Source organism: Lichenostomus cassidix, chromosome 1 (assembly GCF_008360975.1).
Source record: "Lichenostomus cassidix isolate B80296 chromosome 1, HeHo_3.0, whole genome shotgun sequence".
In the NCBI taxonomy this organism is placed as follows: domain Eukaryota; kingdom Metazoa; phylum Chordata; class Aves; order Passeriformes; family Meliphagidae; genus Lichenostomus; species Lichenostomus cassidix.
The window spans coordinates 27,782,264-27,801,406 of NC_139479.1; the positions used below are offsets into that span (position 1 = coordinate 27,782,264).

The 19,143-nt window shown below is 37.4% G+C and overlaps 1 protein-coding gene across 1 annotated transcript in view; it reads right to left on the minus strand.

The window, feature by feature from the left end:
• Positions 1 to 18,783, minus strand: part of MRPS9 (mitochondrial ribosomal protein S9) — a 34,270-nt gene extending 15,487 nt beyond the window's left edge. The window contains exons 1-5 of the mRNA XM_085054105.1: positions 18,688 to 18,783; positions 11,719 to 11,898; positions 3,060 to 3,122; positions 2,939 to 2,969; positions 581 to 660 (exon numbers count right to left, since the gene is read on the minus strand). Of these exons, the coding sequence (XP_084910231.1) occupies positions 581 to 660; positions 2,939 to 2,969; positions 3,060 to 3,122; positions 11,719 to 11,898; positions 18,688 to 18,777 (444 nt within the window). The 5' untranslated portion in view covers positions 18,778 to 18,783. The remainder of the gene's footprint in view (positions 1 to 580; positions 661 to 2,938; positions 2,970 to 3,059; positions 3,123 to 11,718; positions 11,899 to 18,687) is intronic.
• Between the last annotated feature and the right edge of the window lie 360 nt (positions 18,784 to 19,143).

Here is a 19,143-nt window from a genome sequence, read left to right on the forward strand (position 1 = left end):
CAGCTTTTTTCATAAAGGTAAAAGATGCAGATCCTTTACTCCTGGAACCATATTAATCAGAAAAAGCCTTAAGTTTGCATGAATGGAACCATCTTAGAAAAATCAATTAAGCAGTTTAAATGCAAATTTTCTTCACACTAAATGTCAGCACAAATAACATATCCTATAGCTTTGCCCTTCACAGAGGAAAAAAACCCCTATTTTTTATTCCACAATGAACTTTGCTAGAACTAGCCATTTTTGTTGTAAGTGCATTCTCCACTACTGATCTTTTGCTACCAACTAGATACAGCCTATAAGAAAGTGATCATACAATTAAAACAGGCCATAGCCAAAACTGTAAAATGAACCAAAAATTAAAGCAAGAACTATCAGGCAGTGTGTTGTCTGAAATGTGACATAAAAATGCTCATCATAATGAATATTGTGAGACAGAAATATACATTGCATTTAGCTCCAGTGGTGATATTATGGCCTACTGTGAAACCATAACTAAACTCAGGAGGTCCTGACAGGCACCTCTAGAATAACATGTACTTGACTGGGAGCTGACATTATTTATTACAGATAACATACTTACATGCATTAATGAATAATATGACTGCTTGCCAGTATAAAACAGAAAGTGAAATGGTCGGCCATCTTCTCCCCACTGGATTTCTAATGGATTGGAAAGCAAGATTAGATGAGAAAGCAATATACAATCACTAATAAAAAATCCTTTGCATTTAACTGCAGTTATAAATCTCTTTCATAATACTGATTGTCTTTTTAAATATCAGAGAACAAAGACATTTTGCAGGTGTCCAATCTACCTGGAAATCTAATGATACAGACAATCTTGTTTAAAGCTAATCTCCATCTGTAATTATAACCAAATATTTAAGATCATAGTTGTAAATATCATTTTACATGAGGAAATCCCTTCTTTACATCTTAAACTTTAAAAGACTGTAGAGATGGTATTACAAATAGAAGTATACATTTTAGAGTAGAAAGAAGTGCAAAGTAAAAGACAACTGAAATCTACATTGAAAAGTCAAAGATGAAAGATTAGCAGCTCTGGAAAAGAGTGCTTTTAAAAAAGGGTTTTTATTAGCATATTATGTCTAAGCTAAAATAAGTATTTGCACAGTTGTCTTTTGTGGGAAACAACCATATTTAGAACTTGAGTGATTTTAGAACTTGTGTTATTACACTTAGGATATTTAAATACAAAGACCTATCCTGTAGTTTACATAATTAGTTCAGCAAGAAAACAAATGTTCTGCATAATTCAGCACATCCAGTGTATTTTATTCTTTACAAAATGTTATTTAAGGACAAATAAATTTCAAGTTCAGAGGAAAAAAAAAAAAAGACAGACATATAACATGACAAAGATCTTTTCCAAATAAAGAAAAATTACAAAAATAAAAACCTGAAAGCTTTTTACAAATTGCACCGTAGAGAAAGTCCCAGCCATTTTATCCAGTGAAGTTCAATTAAAGCTATCTATAAACTAAAGGCAAAGATAAGGCTCCAAAACCTGTCTGATAAGCACAATATATACTGGATTGGAACATCAAGATATAATACAGCAGAAGTTGAATGTAAAAATGCAAAACTCAGCAGAAAAGAAAGAATACAGGGGACTTTTACCCTCATATAATACCAGTGGACTGCGTGATTTTCCATGTATGCAGCTGTGAAAGCACATTTTGTTGAAATTACTGTTCAGGGAACATTCTAAAGTATAAATTTAAAGTTTTTGTACTTCAAAGTTATCAAAGACGTAATACATAGACAAGACAAAGCTGCCTTAAGAGATACTTATTGAAAGTGTTATTTTTAGACGTAAATACAAAACTACACATTTATACTAATTTGTTCTTACAGTCCTCAGGATATAGCTAGCATTTCAAAGAATTCTTTAGTCCTGAAAGCGTATAGAATAGTAGCTTAGTTCTTCCATAAAACAGCCCTTGGATTTTAAAATTGCTTAATGATTAACTCTCTCCTACCCTTCCACTTTCTACTTTTTTGCTTCACAATACAGGGAAGTTAAAAAATAAGGCATGATACCATTTGAAAGCTGAAATTCCAGAATTTCAGACAGTTTATAGACAGCTTTCCAGAAGACCCAAAGTCACCCAAAAAACAAGTATCAATTATTCCAGCAGCACGAAAAAGGAAGAAAAATTCTAAGATTTTAATGATAATCAGAAGCATTCATCTGGGACTTGATGGCTCAGTGAATGTAGAATTTCATTCCCATGGTACTAGTTCATACTAAATACTAGTCAAAACCAGGCAACAGGTTTTGACATTATCTTTTAAATGTTTTATGTAGAATTAAATTGTTGATTTCAGTGAACCGACTAACATGCTAGCATATCACTGACAACTGGGACTTCATGCAATGTCTCAGGAGCAAGACCACAGACAGTATGGACAGACATGTAGAGTTAGGATTTTCAGGTCAAACACCTGGTTAGGACAGTTTCCACTCTGCCTATTTTTTCAACAAATTCACAGCTTTAATTTCTAACCTTCTTGAGCAACGAAGTTACAAAGAAAACCTTTAGTTTAAAATAGTATTAATGAATATTTTATGGAGGTGATAGACAGCTCTGACAAAAAGCTACTGAATTTAACAAAAGGTTTTCCCATGACTTCAAGAGATTCTACACATCATTCTACTTATTGCTTATTTTTAAACAATGAAAAACATTTATCTTAGTCAGTTAACTCAGTTTCTGAGAAGATCAGTGGTATTCTGGAATAGACCAGTAATTTTTATCCTAAAACACAGAATATCAGATCAGACTTTTCCTGCTCATGTCTTAGCAGTCATTAGGAACATAGGGAAAAGATCCAATCTGTAACAATAGAAATTTTACACATGCAACAATTCTAATACTTAGAAGTAATAAAATAAATATCTAAGAACACTTACTTCTCTGCTCTGGAAAAATTTCAGTAGGATGCTGAAAATAAATAAACAAATATCAGCACAAGGAAAAAGCTACTTGAAATATCACACTACAGTTATTAAGAAATGTAACAAAAAATCCTACCTTCATCATAGGTCTGGCTTGTTTGTCGAATAAACCAGAAGGAAAGAGATAGGTAATAGCTCTCTGAAAACAAGAAGAAAGATCTGGTATGTGACCTTTTTTTTCCAAAAAAGCATCATCCAAACATTTCTTATGTACTTTCTTATGAACAAAAAATAGCATAACTTTTGTACAGTAGGCAACTAAATTGGTAAGAAAATATGCCACATACATGATGTGCTGAAAACAAAAGCAGATTATTTCCTCTGGAATCCTCAGGAAATGTAAAACTTCATTCTGAAGGCTGTACTCTACTGCATCAGAATGAGTGAACTTCCAAGTTTAGTTTTTACAGAATGCATTTATCATAACTTACCAGAACTACTCAAGTGCAAAGATCACTTTTATATACAGTGATTTTCCAGTAAAATTTCAAGTGCTGTGACTTCTAGAGGAAATCGCAACACTTATCTATTTATCTTTCTGAAAATATCAGTGCTGGTTAACAGTGCCCACTGACAGAAAAAGCATAGCAATTTTATTTAAAGCAACAGAAAAAAGACAAATTTTAAACATTTGGAATCCCACTTTCTACAATTTCCAGACATGGTTTCCTCAAGTCTAAAAAGCCATGTTTGTTGTGGCAGTAAAAGATATTTTGTATAGCCTAAATAAGCACTTCATTGATCACTGCATTTGGAAACAACAGTGAATCACTAAAATCTTTGCTGAACTTGAACTAACTGTTCAGAGAAGAAAGACTCAAGGGACATCTTTTTTTTTTTTTCTTAGATACCTAAAGGTTTAATAAAATACTTCAGAAAAATGTAATACATTCATTACACATTCATTGCTCACCACTGTTATCACTAAGTACAAAGTACATACTTTACCTTTACTTAACCAACATTTACCAGTATTTATGTGATGCATAAAATGAGCATTATTTGCCTCCAACAAATGAAATTAGTGTACCAATATTCCAAATAATTCAGGCAAAATGTAAGGCAAAGCACCTTACAAAGTTAAGCCCTATGACAGACATTTCTGTTCAACGTTGACTTGCTCTCCCTCTTCAATGTAACTAAACCATAATTTAATAATGCAAAAACATGCATTTGTCAGAACTGATTATTTTAATTTGTTTTTAAAAACAAACCAGAAAAAGCTAGCCATGGAAAGCTCCCAGATGTAGAGGTCTGGCAAGTGTAGCCAATTTCAGACAAGTGGGTAGTAGAGCTTCAGAGAGAAATCTTGTGCTTGTACAGTAAAATGGACCAACCAAATAAACCCCTCTGGCAGTGGTCTCATTTATATTTCCATTAGACAGTACAGAAAAGTAGAATTATAATAAAATCTGAGTTTAAAATCTTCTCTCAAGAAGAATGGTTCCTTGTTAGTTAGGCTACCTTAGGGCTATTACTTGCTGATGATTTTTTCCATAGACTTGGAGTGGTTTGTCAGTGCTTCAACTGATTTAATATGCATGGAGTGTAAAAAGACCTAACCTATTACTTTCATTAATCCCCTACTGGCATTCTGAACAGAAATTTTGAGAATTCTGAAGCAAACAAAAGGCTTAACTTGATTTTATAAAATGGTAATTTTGTTTCTCTTAGTGACTCCTGTATTCCCATTTGTTAGTCAATGGGCATTTTATGCATACACACAGTAGGTGAACACCTATTTATGAACAAATGGGGATTAATTATGATGACAAGAGAGAAATTTGCTGTGAGCCAAATGATGTTAAACCAACACCTTATATAATATATTAAAAGAAATTATTACAGGATCCTGACTGTGTGTGTACTTAAGACATAATCTTTATATAAGCATTTCCAGAATCTCAGACAAAACAGTTACTGTAACTGTGACACCTTAATAAATGCCAAATATAAAAATTTAACATTTACAATGAAGAAAGTAGCTGCCATCTGAGACCTTCTACTTCTTAGAAAGTTTATTTTATTGCCAAGTGTATACTCACGTCTTTCACACTACAGCACAAACCCATCCTGTATTAAGAAATCTTAGCATCTACACTCAGATCTCCACACAATAACTAACCAAAGAAGAATGGTTCATTTTATAAGCTTATTATTTTGTTGTTCCAAAATGCAAAGAAATAGTCTTCCTGAATTTTCTCTTTTTATGGAAATGTAATCAACGATGAACTATCCTGGAATGCAACAGACTGCAGTTCAACTTTATTCAGAAGTTTCTTCTTAATTTTACATAGCTGTGTCCTCAGGCTGTACTTTTCCAACTACATAGCAAGTCAGACTGCCTCTTGGGAACTTCATCTACAGAAGCTGATTTTGTCTATGCAAATGTTTCATTTTTGTAAAAAGGAAATATTTTTTAAAAGCCCTGTACTAGCAATATGAAAAGATGGTGGATCAATCTGAGGAATTACATTGGAATTAGTCAATCCAAACTGCAGCTGAAGCACATAACCATGAAATTATTTTCCTGAAATCTTTTTAAAATGTCTTCAGATATGGAACACAGGTTTCCTTTCAGGAATCTCCAGGTCTCAAACCAAAATTCCACAGAGAACTAAATGCACATTCCACATTTTGCTGAACAGAAAAAGCAGGTGAATTTCCCTCTTAAAACTTTATAATCAAGGTGTAAATGCTAGCAGTAAAGTTCCAAAGAAACTTTTCAGATTTAACTATAGTTTCCCATTCCAGAAGTGGTTTTCAGCTCAAGGGTCCTGGCCCATATCCTCCTTCTAGTGCTTATTTGGATTTGAACTCCAGATTAAAGAAACTGTCGAGCTAAGTATGAACTACTTTCTCAATGTCATTGTGTCAGCTATATAAGATACATTCACCCCATTCTAGACCCCACAGGTTCTGGGCTGTTATTTCACATTCTTTTTTGGTAAATCACACTATTGCCATTGTCTTTAGAATTAAACCACAGTTTTTGAGAAACAAAACATCCATAATTATTTTCAGCAGAATCACTATTAAAAATCCTGTTACCTGTTAATGCAATGGTGTTTCCAAAAATAATAACATAAATTACTTGAAAAAGGTGAAATGGGTACAGCCTGCTTCTGCTGTGAGTTACTAAAAAAATTTAGTAAGGTCTTTTAAGGATTTGAAAGTCTTTGTTTTTAAATTTCACTGTTGATCCACACAGAGAAAAAGAAAATACCCAATAGTTACATCTTAAATAACAGCAGATCACAATGAACACATGCTAGTAACAAGGTAGTTTACATCTGACATTTCTTAACCTGAAGAATTGATAAACCTAACTTTCCTGTAGCAAACTAAAAGAAACCCTGTTACTCCTCACTTGAGAGTGAATATCCTGGTCACAGGACCAAAATGTCTTTCACTTGCAGCTCCAAGTTTGAATTCAAGCCAGTTGGAATAATAAGAACAACCTTCCATCCCTATTAGAAAAAAAAAACAAACCAAACCAACAAAACAGAACAGAAAACCCCAAAAAAACCCCAAGAAAACCCCAAACAAAAAAACAAAAAAAAAACCCCAAACCAAATCAAAAAAAGCCCCAAACAAGCCCTAAACCAGAGAAACCCAAAAAATCTATCTGTCCTTCAAACATGCAAACCAATTCATTAATCTGTCCAGCACTGCATGTGGTATGTTGTGCAAATTCAGTGTACCTGCCACACCCTCACCTTTCCTCTTCCCTGTGGATGTTGCACATCTTGACATCTGATCCTCCTTCCCTTCCTACCTCCCTACAAGCCAAGAAGTTTTGTTTGCTCACTTTCTCACATGTCAGAGACTAACTCTGAATCAAACACATTCAGCTCAGTCAGTAGAAGTCACTCTTTCTTTTGCTTTTTTTCCTCCTAATGTCTTGAGAAACTAAGAATTCAGTATTTTAATTCAAATAGAGTTGACTGAGTCATACTGGGACAAGAGGCCACAACAGTTCAGTTCTTAAATTGATCTTGCCCAAGTGTCTTTCCACATTTTTATTGAAGTTCAAACACAAAACATTCCACTAATTCCCACTGCTCAAAACATGTGCAAAGACAGTTATCTAAGTAATATCCAGTGAGGAAAGGTATTTTATAAAAAAAAGGAAAGAAGCAAGAAAAAAAGAAATTAAAAAACCCCAAACAAACACCACCTCTACCCTGGGGCTGCTTTGCAGCAGCACCCTTTTTGGCAGAGGGTGCAAGAATCCAGCTCATTCCTTTTTAAATATATACGAAATTTTAATCATCAAAACACTGAAGTGAGAAGTGACACTTTATGCCATAACATTTTAATGAAACACCTGAGCAAAAGCTGTTTCAGCTTCTACTCCTCAACTTGATCACATGAGAGCCTCTTCCCTTCTTAAACTGTGCCTCTTGAATCACATCATTTAGTCACTGTACTTCATCACTTCTCAGACCGAGATGTTTTCTGGAACAGCTGTTTTCCTTCTAACCACACTAGCAGTATTCTCTAACAGTTTTCAGCATCCAAAATCCAGAATATTTGGGATAAACCCAGGAATGAATGAAACAAAAATGGGACACAAAATGTTAAGTCTGATTTTTCTTTTTTATTTTACAAGACAGCAAAGGTTAAGAACAAAACAAAGATTTTTTAAAAAAAAATCAGAGGCACAACTAAGTCTATATTGCAAAACAAAACCTTCCTCTAACAATTAACTACTAAAATTTATTGAAACCACCCCAAAAGCTGTTCATCTAAAGCTGAATTCTAACTTGTACAGAAAGAAGTTTCAAGTTCAAAGTAACATACCACTTTATCACTTGAAAAAAAGACAAAACAAGAAAAACAATCCACTAGCATTATATGAAAACCCCCACCCTTCTTTTAACATTACACAATTTTTATACTATGCAATCATTTTCAAAATGAAAATTAATGTCTTGTCATGAGCTTGCGGAGAAAACAAAACCAAAAAAATCTGTTGAAAGAAACGGTCTTTATTTCTATCTTCATTTCATTTTTTCAAAATACAGAACAGTATTAGAAAGAGTAAAAAAAAAAATACAGCAGTCATCAGCTCTGATGCAGAAGTAAAAAAATATTGATGAAGAGTTTGCTTCCACTGGGGTAAAAAATTAAAAATAGTTGAAAAAAAGCATTCAAGAATCCACTATTTAAAAAAATCCAAAATCCATTATTTCTTGTAAGGACAATACTGGACAAGACACTCTTCTTGCAAACAACAAGCAGTGCAGAAATACATTTTGTTCTGAATAACATTTCTGACATTTCACATTTGCCAATATTCACTCATTTCTAACACCCTGTGTTGCTAAAATTTGAACATTATTTAGAAATGAGATGTGCCGAGTCACCTTTAAAAGCAACTGAATATAAGCAAATTTTCATGAAAGAAGTCCTAATTTTTTGAAAGAAACTATACTTTATGAGGAATTAAGTTTTTCAACATTTAACATTTTCACAGTTAACAATCTTACTGGTACTTTTACAACAGTATACATGCTAGTAGAGGAAAACATATATTTTATATTCAAATTATTCCATCTGCTTGACAACAATCTATTAGGTCATAAGACAGACAACAGGCAAAAATGAACGCAGATCTTTAGCTTTTGAGTTTTACTAACTCCTACAGGGAAAGAGTATTTCTCTATGATAAGTTAATATCTGCGAGAGTATTCAGTGACTGCATAAAAATGAATAATAAAAATACTGGCATATAAATAGGTCATGAAGCTTAAGATGCTCTTCTTGTATTAATCTTACTTAGATTTCTGGGCTTTAAAGTGGAATATCACAGAACTGACAGTGGAAAATGACTGTGGGCTGTTTACTACAACCATAAGTTGAAAGTTAAATCACAAAATAAAAGGATTACGGACTCAAACGGGGGAAAGCACTAGGTCAGGACTGCAATCTCTATTAATTAGATATCCCAGCTGGGCAGTGGGTATGCAGCTGTTAACTTGATCAATGACTTACCTAAATGTCATCTCTACTGATTCGCTTATAAATTACCAGCAAGTGAGACTAATGTACAGGTGCTAATTTATTTAAACTGTTCTCTGCAGTTCTACATAGCTTTATAAACTGCATCTGGCACCTAATGTTAGCTGTCAGTTGTACTTAGACATGCCTGTCCTAACGACTCTGTTCATTAGAAATGAGCACAAATTATGAAATATTGTGAAAAATGATACATCAAATGGAATGGGCAAAGCAAATCAATTAGAAAAACTTCATAGCACATATTCACACATAGGAGAATAAAACATCCTAGCTTCAGAGTGAGGTCTGTAATACCAATTAAAAAGCAATTGGTAGACTTGTGCAGAGTTATATATCAATTTGCTGGATTTTTTTTTCTCCTCCAGAAATACTGTTGTAATGCACAGCTTAACTTTTCATTCCTAAATAAAAGCATCAGTAAGAGGCAATTCTGCTTCCACAACATCCGAGGATTAGCAAGTAAGTCAACTTATTTTCCTGTTTTAAAACTTCACAAGGTTTAGCTTTTATTAAACTCTACCTAAAACTCCAGTGAAGGACAGAATCCTAGGATGTCTACTTTTGAAATACACTGCAAAGACTGATTAACAGCAGAAGACATGGAGGTATATAAGCACTCATCAGAAAGAATTACTGCTGTTCAAAATGTAAAGCTTGGTAATTCTCCTGCCAGTGCTTAAGGAGCTTTTATATTTTTATAACAGAAATTTAATTATGCATAGCAGACACTATTACACACTCTAACTATTTCCCAACACCTGATGGAATATGAAGAAATCAAACATGTACCACAGCAGATACTTGGTATCACCAAACAAAACACTACTCTTTTGGCTCCACTTCTCCATCTTTTCAGAAACAGTCTGCAAAGCAGTCCCACACTTGTCACCTGCACTGCATTTGGAAAAGCTAATTTCCAGAATGAATCTGCTTTTACTAATGGTGGAGCGTAGTTAATGTTGTGCAAACGATCACAGTGCTGTGGATTCATAAAGAAGAAACCACTACGTAGATATGGTCATTTTGCATTTCTTGCAGTCTTGCTTTCTAGAAGCCTTCCCCCTAGACCCTATCAAGGAAGGAAGGAAGCCAGACTACAGATTAATGCATTCTCCCACCATTAACCTTTCAGGCAAACTGAGCTATCAGCATCATCATTGTACTGTATTAACATGGGAGGTATTCCAGTGGTAGATTGGTGCATGTTTACTCTATAAGAGAGTAACTCAAAAAAATAGAGGTCATTACAGGTAAGGAAAGGAACATCTGAAAAAATACATGAAAAGGAAAATTTATTGTTTGCAGAGAAATAAAACAGCCAATGTAAAGAAACAGCCTGCTATTACTGCTGACCTAATGAATACTTTTACTGTCGACCTTACCCACTCTGCATTGAGACTGGCAGGGTCTCTGCACTGGCATTTGTTTGTGGTAGGGCAGAGTGATACCCGCGTCTCTGAATGAAAGCAGACGCAGTATCAGTGCATAGCTTTATACTCACAAAGCTTGATTTCCTATGGATTTGAGACCTGAACTCAAGCTGCCTTTATGGATTTTCTGATACCTGATAAAACTCAAGTCTCATTTCAGCCTTTTTCTCAACAGGCCGTTACTCTGTATCTCTTTACCTTGCTGCTTATTTTCAGAACCTAGTTTTGAAGCCTGTCAAATGTGTTTGAAATCAGCCTGTATCACAACCTACAGATTCTTTCTTGGCATAAGCACACTGCCAAGACCTCTCAAATGGACACAGCAATGCAGACAGAATTTTGCCACTGAGAGAGGCAACAAACAAGTCTCCTTGCCCTGAAAAAACCAAACCATGGACACCTCTTGCTTTGCACTTATCACATCACTACCTCTATCCTAAGGGCCCTGCTGGCACACTGGGCTGCCTTGGCTATAGCAGTAGTGTTGCTGCTGTGCAAAGAAAACTTCAGCCATGAGATTTCATGCAGCTTCACCTAAGAGTGAATGTCACCAAATGACATTTCTCCTTCCTACCTCTGATGTGCGATAAAGTAAGACAGAAATGACAGAAGTGAAGGCCAGGTGAGACATTAAAAAAAAAAAAAAGAAAAAGAAAAATCCACGCAACAAAACATTTTTCTGAGTGAAAGTGAGCTTATCTTTACGTGAGCCTAAATGACAGTGAGAAAGAGGAGGCCACCCATCTGCCAGTCACAAGAGGGAATGAAAATAAAACAGTATGTTTGTAGATACTGATATGAGCTTATATTTACACCTGCATTAAAATCCTCAAGCTAAAGCAGTGTGTTGTTTATAAAAAATCCTATAAAATTTAATATACAATACTAGCAACCACGGTATTACACAAGAAAACCCTACATATGCACAGCAGGTCAAATTGTGAGTAAACGTTTTGAAATGCTACATAAACCTTTACAGTGCCTCTTATAACCCCAGATCAAAGGGATTATCCATTAGTACTTTTAAAAGAACCCACTGTGCTTTAGCAAGATATAGTATAGAGCTCTATACTGTGATGTCTGACCTCACATGGTAGCAGAGGTAGAATCTATTCACAGGCACAGTTGCAGTGTTTGCAATGTATAGTAGCATTCTTCCTTATTCTGACAGTTTGATTAAAATTCACAGAGAGCTGAGGGGCTCATGCTGAAGTAAAGTGCTTTCAATATCTGAAACTCTACAGTAAATTACTTCTCCAACAGAGCAACTGTACTTACATCAATATCCTCTTGGGTAAAAGTTTCTGGATCTTCTCCCATCATGTTGGCTAAATGTCTCTTTCCTAGGTTGAACTCTTCAATCTGTTTTTTAATAAATGCCTCTGTGTACTTTTCAGGTCCTGAGGCTCCCACATTTTTCCTCTCCACTGCTGTACTGGTACAGATCAGCCTTAACGTCTAACAGAAGAAAAAGAAAAAAAACAGAACAAAAGAAGTGAGTTATTTATTTTACATTTCTGGTATAGTGACCTCTAAATAAAATGAATAAATGAATAGTATAGCAAGCTATTCATATGTATAACAAGATTCAACACATTACAGTAATCAGTTAGGAAAAGCAATATTACTCATTAAACTATTTTTGTCTAATGGTTCAATGTCCATGAACAGATAAGCACATTCTAAAAGCTACACATTTTCACACATTACAATTAACTTAGCAGATTTTTTAAGGTAAGAAACAGTATATCCTATGTCAGGAACATCCAGCAAAAGTAAAGGACAGCACTGATCAACAGATACCATCATAAAAGAAAACCAAAATCCATCAGCAAATAAGAAGGTTTTGCCTTCACCTAAGAGCATCCTGCAACAAAGTATGATAAGAATATTGGGGCAGCTCCTGAGTGGCTTTTCAGAAGGCACTGACCAAATATTGCTAAAGGCACTGGAAAGGCCAAGTGAAGTGCTCCCCCCTTGTTCACAGTTCTTAAGCTACTTCACTGTCTCAAGTAGACCAATTAGAAAACTAGTAGGGGAGTCCAGCAGCAAATACTACTGAGCACTGTACCAGCTCAGGTCATAACTCAAGGGGCAGTTTTACCTTCTGATCTTTGCAGGATACAGTTTGGTCTTACTTCTATCAAGATAATCAGTAGTTAAGATGACTAATTTCAATGAAGCTCTCTGCCAGACGAACCAGAGCTTCACTGACAGAGCTGCAATGTCTCAATTCTGGCCTAGTGCCAATATTATGCACTATTTTGGCTCTCCAACATTAGTATTAAAGTTTTCTGCAGCTTAATTATTCTACAAACTGAATGAGAACTGATTATTTGTGTGGTCTTCTGTGGGTGGGGGGAGGGAGGGAATCACAAAAAAGAAAGTGATGTGAGACAGAAAAGCAAAGGCAGAAAGAGAATCACTTCTGATTCAGAAAAATGCCAAGTTTTGCTCATCAGATAGTATCCCGAAAGATTTTACCCCTGTCCCTTCAACATGCCATGGTGTGGCTTTCTGAGCAGAGAGTGCAGCTTCCCAAGGCAGAGAGCCCATCTCACAGACCACCCCTGCCAGCATCATTTCCTCCACTCCCTTTGCTCACCCTGTGCCAGCTCTGGCACAGGACTCCTCTGCAAGCCAAGTCAGCTACCTACACGTGGCAGAACACTACTGCTTCGTCCCAACAAGTGGGCAATTCTCAGCCAAGCTAGTAAGTCTGAGCAGTTCAGAGATCACTCTGAAAATTGCCAAAGCTGGAACAAGGAGGTGACTGAAACACACAACTGGAAGGAAGAAAGTAGAGAGGGAGTCCTTTCTTTACCTTCACTTATTAATTATCAAATTGCCCCTGCTGCTCTGAGAGCTGCAGCCTCAGTCTACCTTTAGCAAAACATTAAGAATCAAACACATGCAGCAATGTGAACTACTTAGGGCTCTGATTACAAGGAACAGAACAAAGGTAGTATTTGAAATTATTCAATGTTCTCCAAGTGATGAGAATTGTCTTCCTCAGAGCACAATTTAGACATGCTGAGCATTTTGATGGATTTCACCCTTCTGAGTTCAGCTAATAAAATAAAACACTTGCTACCTTCCTGCAACTAACACAAATACAACAGTAATCTCAAAACCCAGTTATAACCACAACAATACAAACATGTCTCATCAAAACAAGATTACATAAATATATTTGCAAGGCAAACACAAAAGCAGATCAAACCTGCATCTTCTGTTAGCAAAGCCAGTTAGCTTACAAGAACTTCTCCTGTGACAAGAAGCTTCTGGTGTTCTGCATTACATGGTGAAGTCCTACATTAACAGGAAATGAAACACAGCTTTGCTTTGTAGTTTCACAGAGACTGGTTGGTATTTTGGACATCTGGCAATCCAGGATGGACTGATCCAACTCATTTAATTTGCTGCACATATGTAAAGCTATTCGTGAACAATTTACCCATCCATGCCTCAGTCTTCAATATACAAAACCTAACAACCAAACTTGAAATATCAATTTGAAGTAAAGACTACAATACACAGCCTTAAACCTGTATATAGCCCATGCCTGGGCTGCAAGGTAAGTCCTATGAATTCAATCAGGTTCAATATAGAAGGTAAAGGAAGCCCTGAATAAGGTCACATGAGTCAGAAAGGACTGACCCTCTGTGCTTTTACCTGACAGATGAAGATTGGCCTCTCAAGGTATGCACCTCAGGAAAGTAACATATGCCTCTGCCAGAAAAGATTTAAAAACAGGTCCCAGGCAGAATTTGGTGCTGAAGAGCCTGTTGCTGCTTCATTTTCTCCACAGTTTATCCATCTCGCATGCAACGCTAATCCTGGTTTGCCCCTTCCTTTTTCTTTTCTTTTTAATATTCATGTTTCCTGCGAGGTTGCATTCACATATACAGAATTAAAAGAAAAATAATCAAAATTTTAAATGTACACATTTTCCACAGGCAGGACTCTAGTGATTTCCTTATAAAGCACTGAAGAAAGCAGAGGTAACTCCACGTATTCCCTGTTCTTCTCTCCTAGTCACTCCTCAGGAAAGAATTCAATTCATCTTCTGTCTTACTTGTCTTAATAGTAACTAATTATTTGTAATTCTTGTTAATGAACATATGATTCCTTATTACTTGGCCCAAAATAGCTTTCTCTCTGGTATGCTTTAAACAGAATACTTTAAAAAGATTGCTTTCATCTTATTCCTGTCAATTTCTATTGTAATTTTCTCATTTTTGTCCTTCTTCCCTCAAGCTATTCATATTCTTCCCTAGTTTCAATTCGTCACTAATCAAAAGTCCCTGGACACACAAACTGTTCATAATTAGAAAACAGCCTCTTATGCAAATTAATATCTATTGTATTGGGTACCTCTTCTGGGATAAGAGCACTATTTCATGGGTGGCACAAGCAGAAACTGCAAAGCATGGCTAAATGCCTCTAGCGTTTCAGTCAAACAAGAAAGCATGCTCCTCTACTTTGTAGAGGAAACCACAGAGGTTTGCATTCACTTCTCACACATTTCATAAAGCATTACTGCAGACAGCAGCCTCACCATTTTTTAAATAATAGTAATGCTTATTAAAAGTACTCATGAAATAATATTATGCTCTTCCACCAGAACCTGGGAGAAGGGAAAGTCTTTACTTCTGGACACAACTCATTGTCATTAACCCTTCCTTCCCAACTCCTTTCTGAGCACCTAGAATTAAACTGTTTGGCAAATCCTGATTTTACAGGGAGACCATAAACTTTTAGAAAATCAGCTTATGTTAAATTTGCCTTAGAAAAAAAATTAGCATTTTTCAGACAACTTCAACTTCTCTGGCCTATTTTTTTCCAAGAAGAGAAGTAACTAGGACTGTCTATTTACTTATCCTGTTCATTTTGCTTCAATTGAATTATATGGATATAAATCAAACCAACTAACAGAGAAATCAAGTTTCCTCTACTTTTGGAATGGGAGGAAAGGTGAATTGGAGCCAGGAGATTTAAATTCAAGCCTAAAAGTTGTCCATTTTACAAGACAGTTAGAGACAGAAGACAACACTAAATGACATGGCACACACACTGTTGCACCATTTTCATGATTTTTCCATGCTCTAAGCTGGCAGACTTCAACCACCTCCTTTCCCAAAACCACACAGTGCACAAACAAGTTTATACTGAAAAGTTATCTCTGGGATTGGACTTCACTAAGAGATGCAGAACTGGAGCTGTATAACCACATCAGCACACAGGAGTAAAGCCATCCAGCGTCCGATATTCCAGTTACTGGCACAGCTGCTGCTACTGAACCCAGTAGACATGCAAGAGAGTCCTCTGACCACTTGTTGCACAAGAAAAAAACATTTTTACATAGCAATTATACAGAATATAAATGCTTAAAGCCATCCCAGTTTCTAAATAACTGCTTTTTGCTCAATAAGTGAGTTTTGGATTTTTAGTGTGATGTTTCACAAAAATGTGTTTTGATTTACTTAAAGCAACTTTGGTATAATCTTAGATTTCTGTTGGCCTACAAACTAATTATGTGAAACAGTATCAGATTTATGTTTCAGAAGCATTTTGCAAAACACACCAGAAAGTATCACAAGATGTCAGCAAATATGTATAAGTGATTTTATGTTATTTTATGTACCTGATTTCACAAAGTATTTAATCAGAAGAAACTTTTTCTCAAAATTAAGTGCCTTGACAAGCAACCATAGAATTGTATCTCACCCATGCAGAAAACCTACTTTCTGTGCATGTTTGACTAAATCTACACATTAGGTTTTGCTGTACAGTGGGGAAATAAAAGACAGCTCTAAATATATCAATACATGGCAAAAGTCACATGTCTGTAACAGGGAACAGAATTCAGATCTGGTTATTTTTAGACACAAGTTTTCAAGTACTATCAGGCTTTTCAATTGTAGCTTAGTTAACAACTACAAAAAAGGCTTCTCTTCCATTTCAAGTATGTAGTTCTGAAAGACTGTCACCAAAGTACTATCATTTCTTTCTGATATCAGTACATATAACATCCACAGTGATTTAGATAAAGTACTCAACCAAATCAAATTAAATAGCATGTATGGGATTCTGAACACTTCAGCTGAGAATAGCTATTCAATCACATCACAGTGACTGATAGTAACCAAGCTAGATCCTTTTTTCTTTATAAATTGCACTAAATCTATGCCACTTGCTCATTGGAAGAATAGGAAACTATTGCTCAGTCAATGCAATGCTCAGTCAAGTCAAGGGAACTGGAATTACAACGTTTCTCTCCCATTTCTTCTCTCAATGCAAGAAACTTTAGGAAATTAAAAATTTTCCCCCACTAAGACAGAGAAGAAGTAATGAACTAAATTACTGCAAGGGATTTTTAGGACAAGCATCATAAAAAAGTTTTTGAACAGTCAGGACAGGTAAGTGTTTGATGTAAGAAATTGTTACAGGAGGTCAGAACATGGATACATCAACCTATTACCCTGTCCTCAGTAGCAGCCTATATCAGAGGCACAAGCACAGGACAAGCAGGTAGTGATAATTTTCCCAGAGCACTTGCCTGGTTTCCAGCAATCTGCAGTTCAGACATGCCAGTATCTTGTTTTTAATGGTACTCAGTGGAATTTTCTTCCAAGTTTCTCACCTTGCTTTTTGTATTCACACAAATGCTTACCATCCTGAACATTCTCACCAAACAGTTCTACATAGATAGAGAGAAGAGTCTCTAAGGTTTCTGGGCCTGTCTCCCATTAGTTCCCTTCATACCCTTTGGTTCACAGACAGCTAGACAATTTATATATATAGCTACAGGCTTAGGCACTGATCCCATCTCTGGGGGTGAGAGGAGTAGACAAATCATCCCACAAGGCCCCTTCCAGCCCTACCCTCCTCAGTGACTCCTCCTTTGAGAACATTCCCTCATTTACAATACCAATCATTTTCAGCTAAAACTCGATGTGTCTAGCCAGGAAAACCGAGTTACTGTTCTAGTCATACCTTTGACACAAGATAACCAAAGCAACACAAACTATTCCAACCGAGAATGAAATCGAGTATTAGAGTATTTTCAGCCTCATTCTCTTTGTCATTCCTTGCACAGCTGAAGTGCATGTATTGCTGACTGCTGCATAAAGAACTACCCACATGGGCACCAGGTCTTTATCCCTAATGGGTAAAGTTAATCTAGATGTAACCAATATAAACAGCTCAAATTGCTCCTTCCGGTATTACCTTTCATTTCCTTACTGCATCTTTCTTCTATTACCTCATGGTTTGGTTTAGTTCAGTCACGAACAGCTCTTCATTCCTTATTATACCAAATTACTTTGTAACTTGAAAGTGTTACCAGCAGACCTTTTTATTCACCTGCTGGTCACTGATTAAATATATATACAGGTGTATCAAATACCCCAGCACAAACAATACTGACAGCAGCTGAGCTTTTTAATTAAATGGCAATCAGCTGAACACCCCTACCTCCCAAAACAAAATTATTCTCTCTAATCAAAAGTTACCTTACTTGGAGAGAACATTTCTCTCTCCACTGCAAGTATTTAAAGACTTGTCCTGAGCAAGCTGGTCTAGTGGGACACCCCATGGCAGGGGGTTGGAACTAGATGGTCTTTAAGGTCCTTTCCAACCCAAATCTTTCTGTGATTCTATGGCTCATGATCTCCTCACCTGCTGACAGAACAACACTCAGAATCACAGCACTGTCAGGGTTGGAAGAGACCTCCGGAGATGATCCAGTCCAACCCCCTGCAAGGCAAGGTCACCTAGGGCAGGTGGCACAGGAACACATCCAGGTGGGTTAGAATGTCTCCCGGGAGGGAGACTCCATCCAGCCCCTGACAACCTCCGTTTAAAGAAGCTCTTCCTCACGCTGAGGTGAAACTGCTTGTGTTTTAGTTTATTATTCAAAATTATCATCCTAAATCCTGCCATCTTGCGCACTGGCTTTGCTCAATACACCGTTCTGTTAATTCTCAGCTTAACTAAGCTTCTGCTTCACATCAAGGGAAACCATAGCAGCTCACGGAAGGGGGACTTGAACGCGGCGCCAGCCCTGGACACTGTCCACGCAGCGCTGCCTCAGCCCCTCCGGCCCAGGAGCAGGAGCAGGGGCAGCACTACACCGGGGCCTTCCAGGCAGTGTCCCCCCTTAGGGGCACTTCATTCCCGGCGGGACGCGAACCCCCGGCGGGACGCGAACCCCCGGCCCGCCGCGGCCCGCCCGGCTCTCACCTGCGCGCGCGGCCCCGCGCCCCACCGCCGGCTCAGCCGCAGCACGCGCCCCACGGCCGCCGCCATGCTTGCGGCGCTGCGCCCTCCCATTGGCAGGCGGGGCCGGGGCGGGGCCAGGGCCGCGCCTGCGCGCTGCGGCTGCGCGGCTCGGGGCTGGCGCGGTTGGCGCTGGCAGCGCCGCGGCATTCCCGAAATCCGGCCCCGTCGGGAAAGCCGTGGTTATACCTGGAGTTACGGCCACGGTGGCCACCAGGTCAGCAGGAGACCCCCGGCGCGATCTCCCACCCTCGGAGGACAGCGCTGAAAGCAGGGCTCGTGTTTGAGTACTCAGCGCTGGGATCTGGAGCCTGTCTGGTGCAACTGCACTGCTCGGGAGATTTGTAGCAAAAAGCAGATTTCACCCTAGCACTGGTTTGTTTGGGGGTTTTTTTCCCGTGGGAAAAATCAGGGGATCGC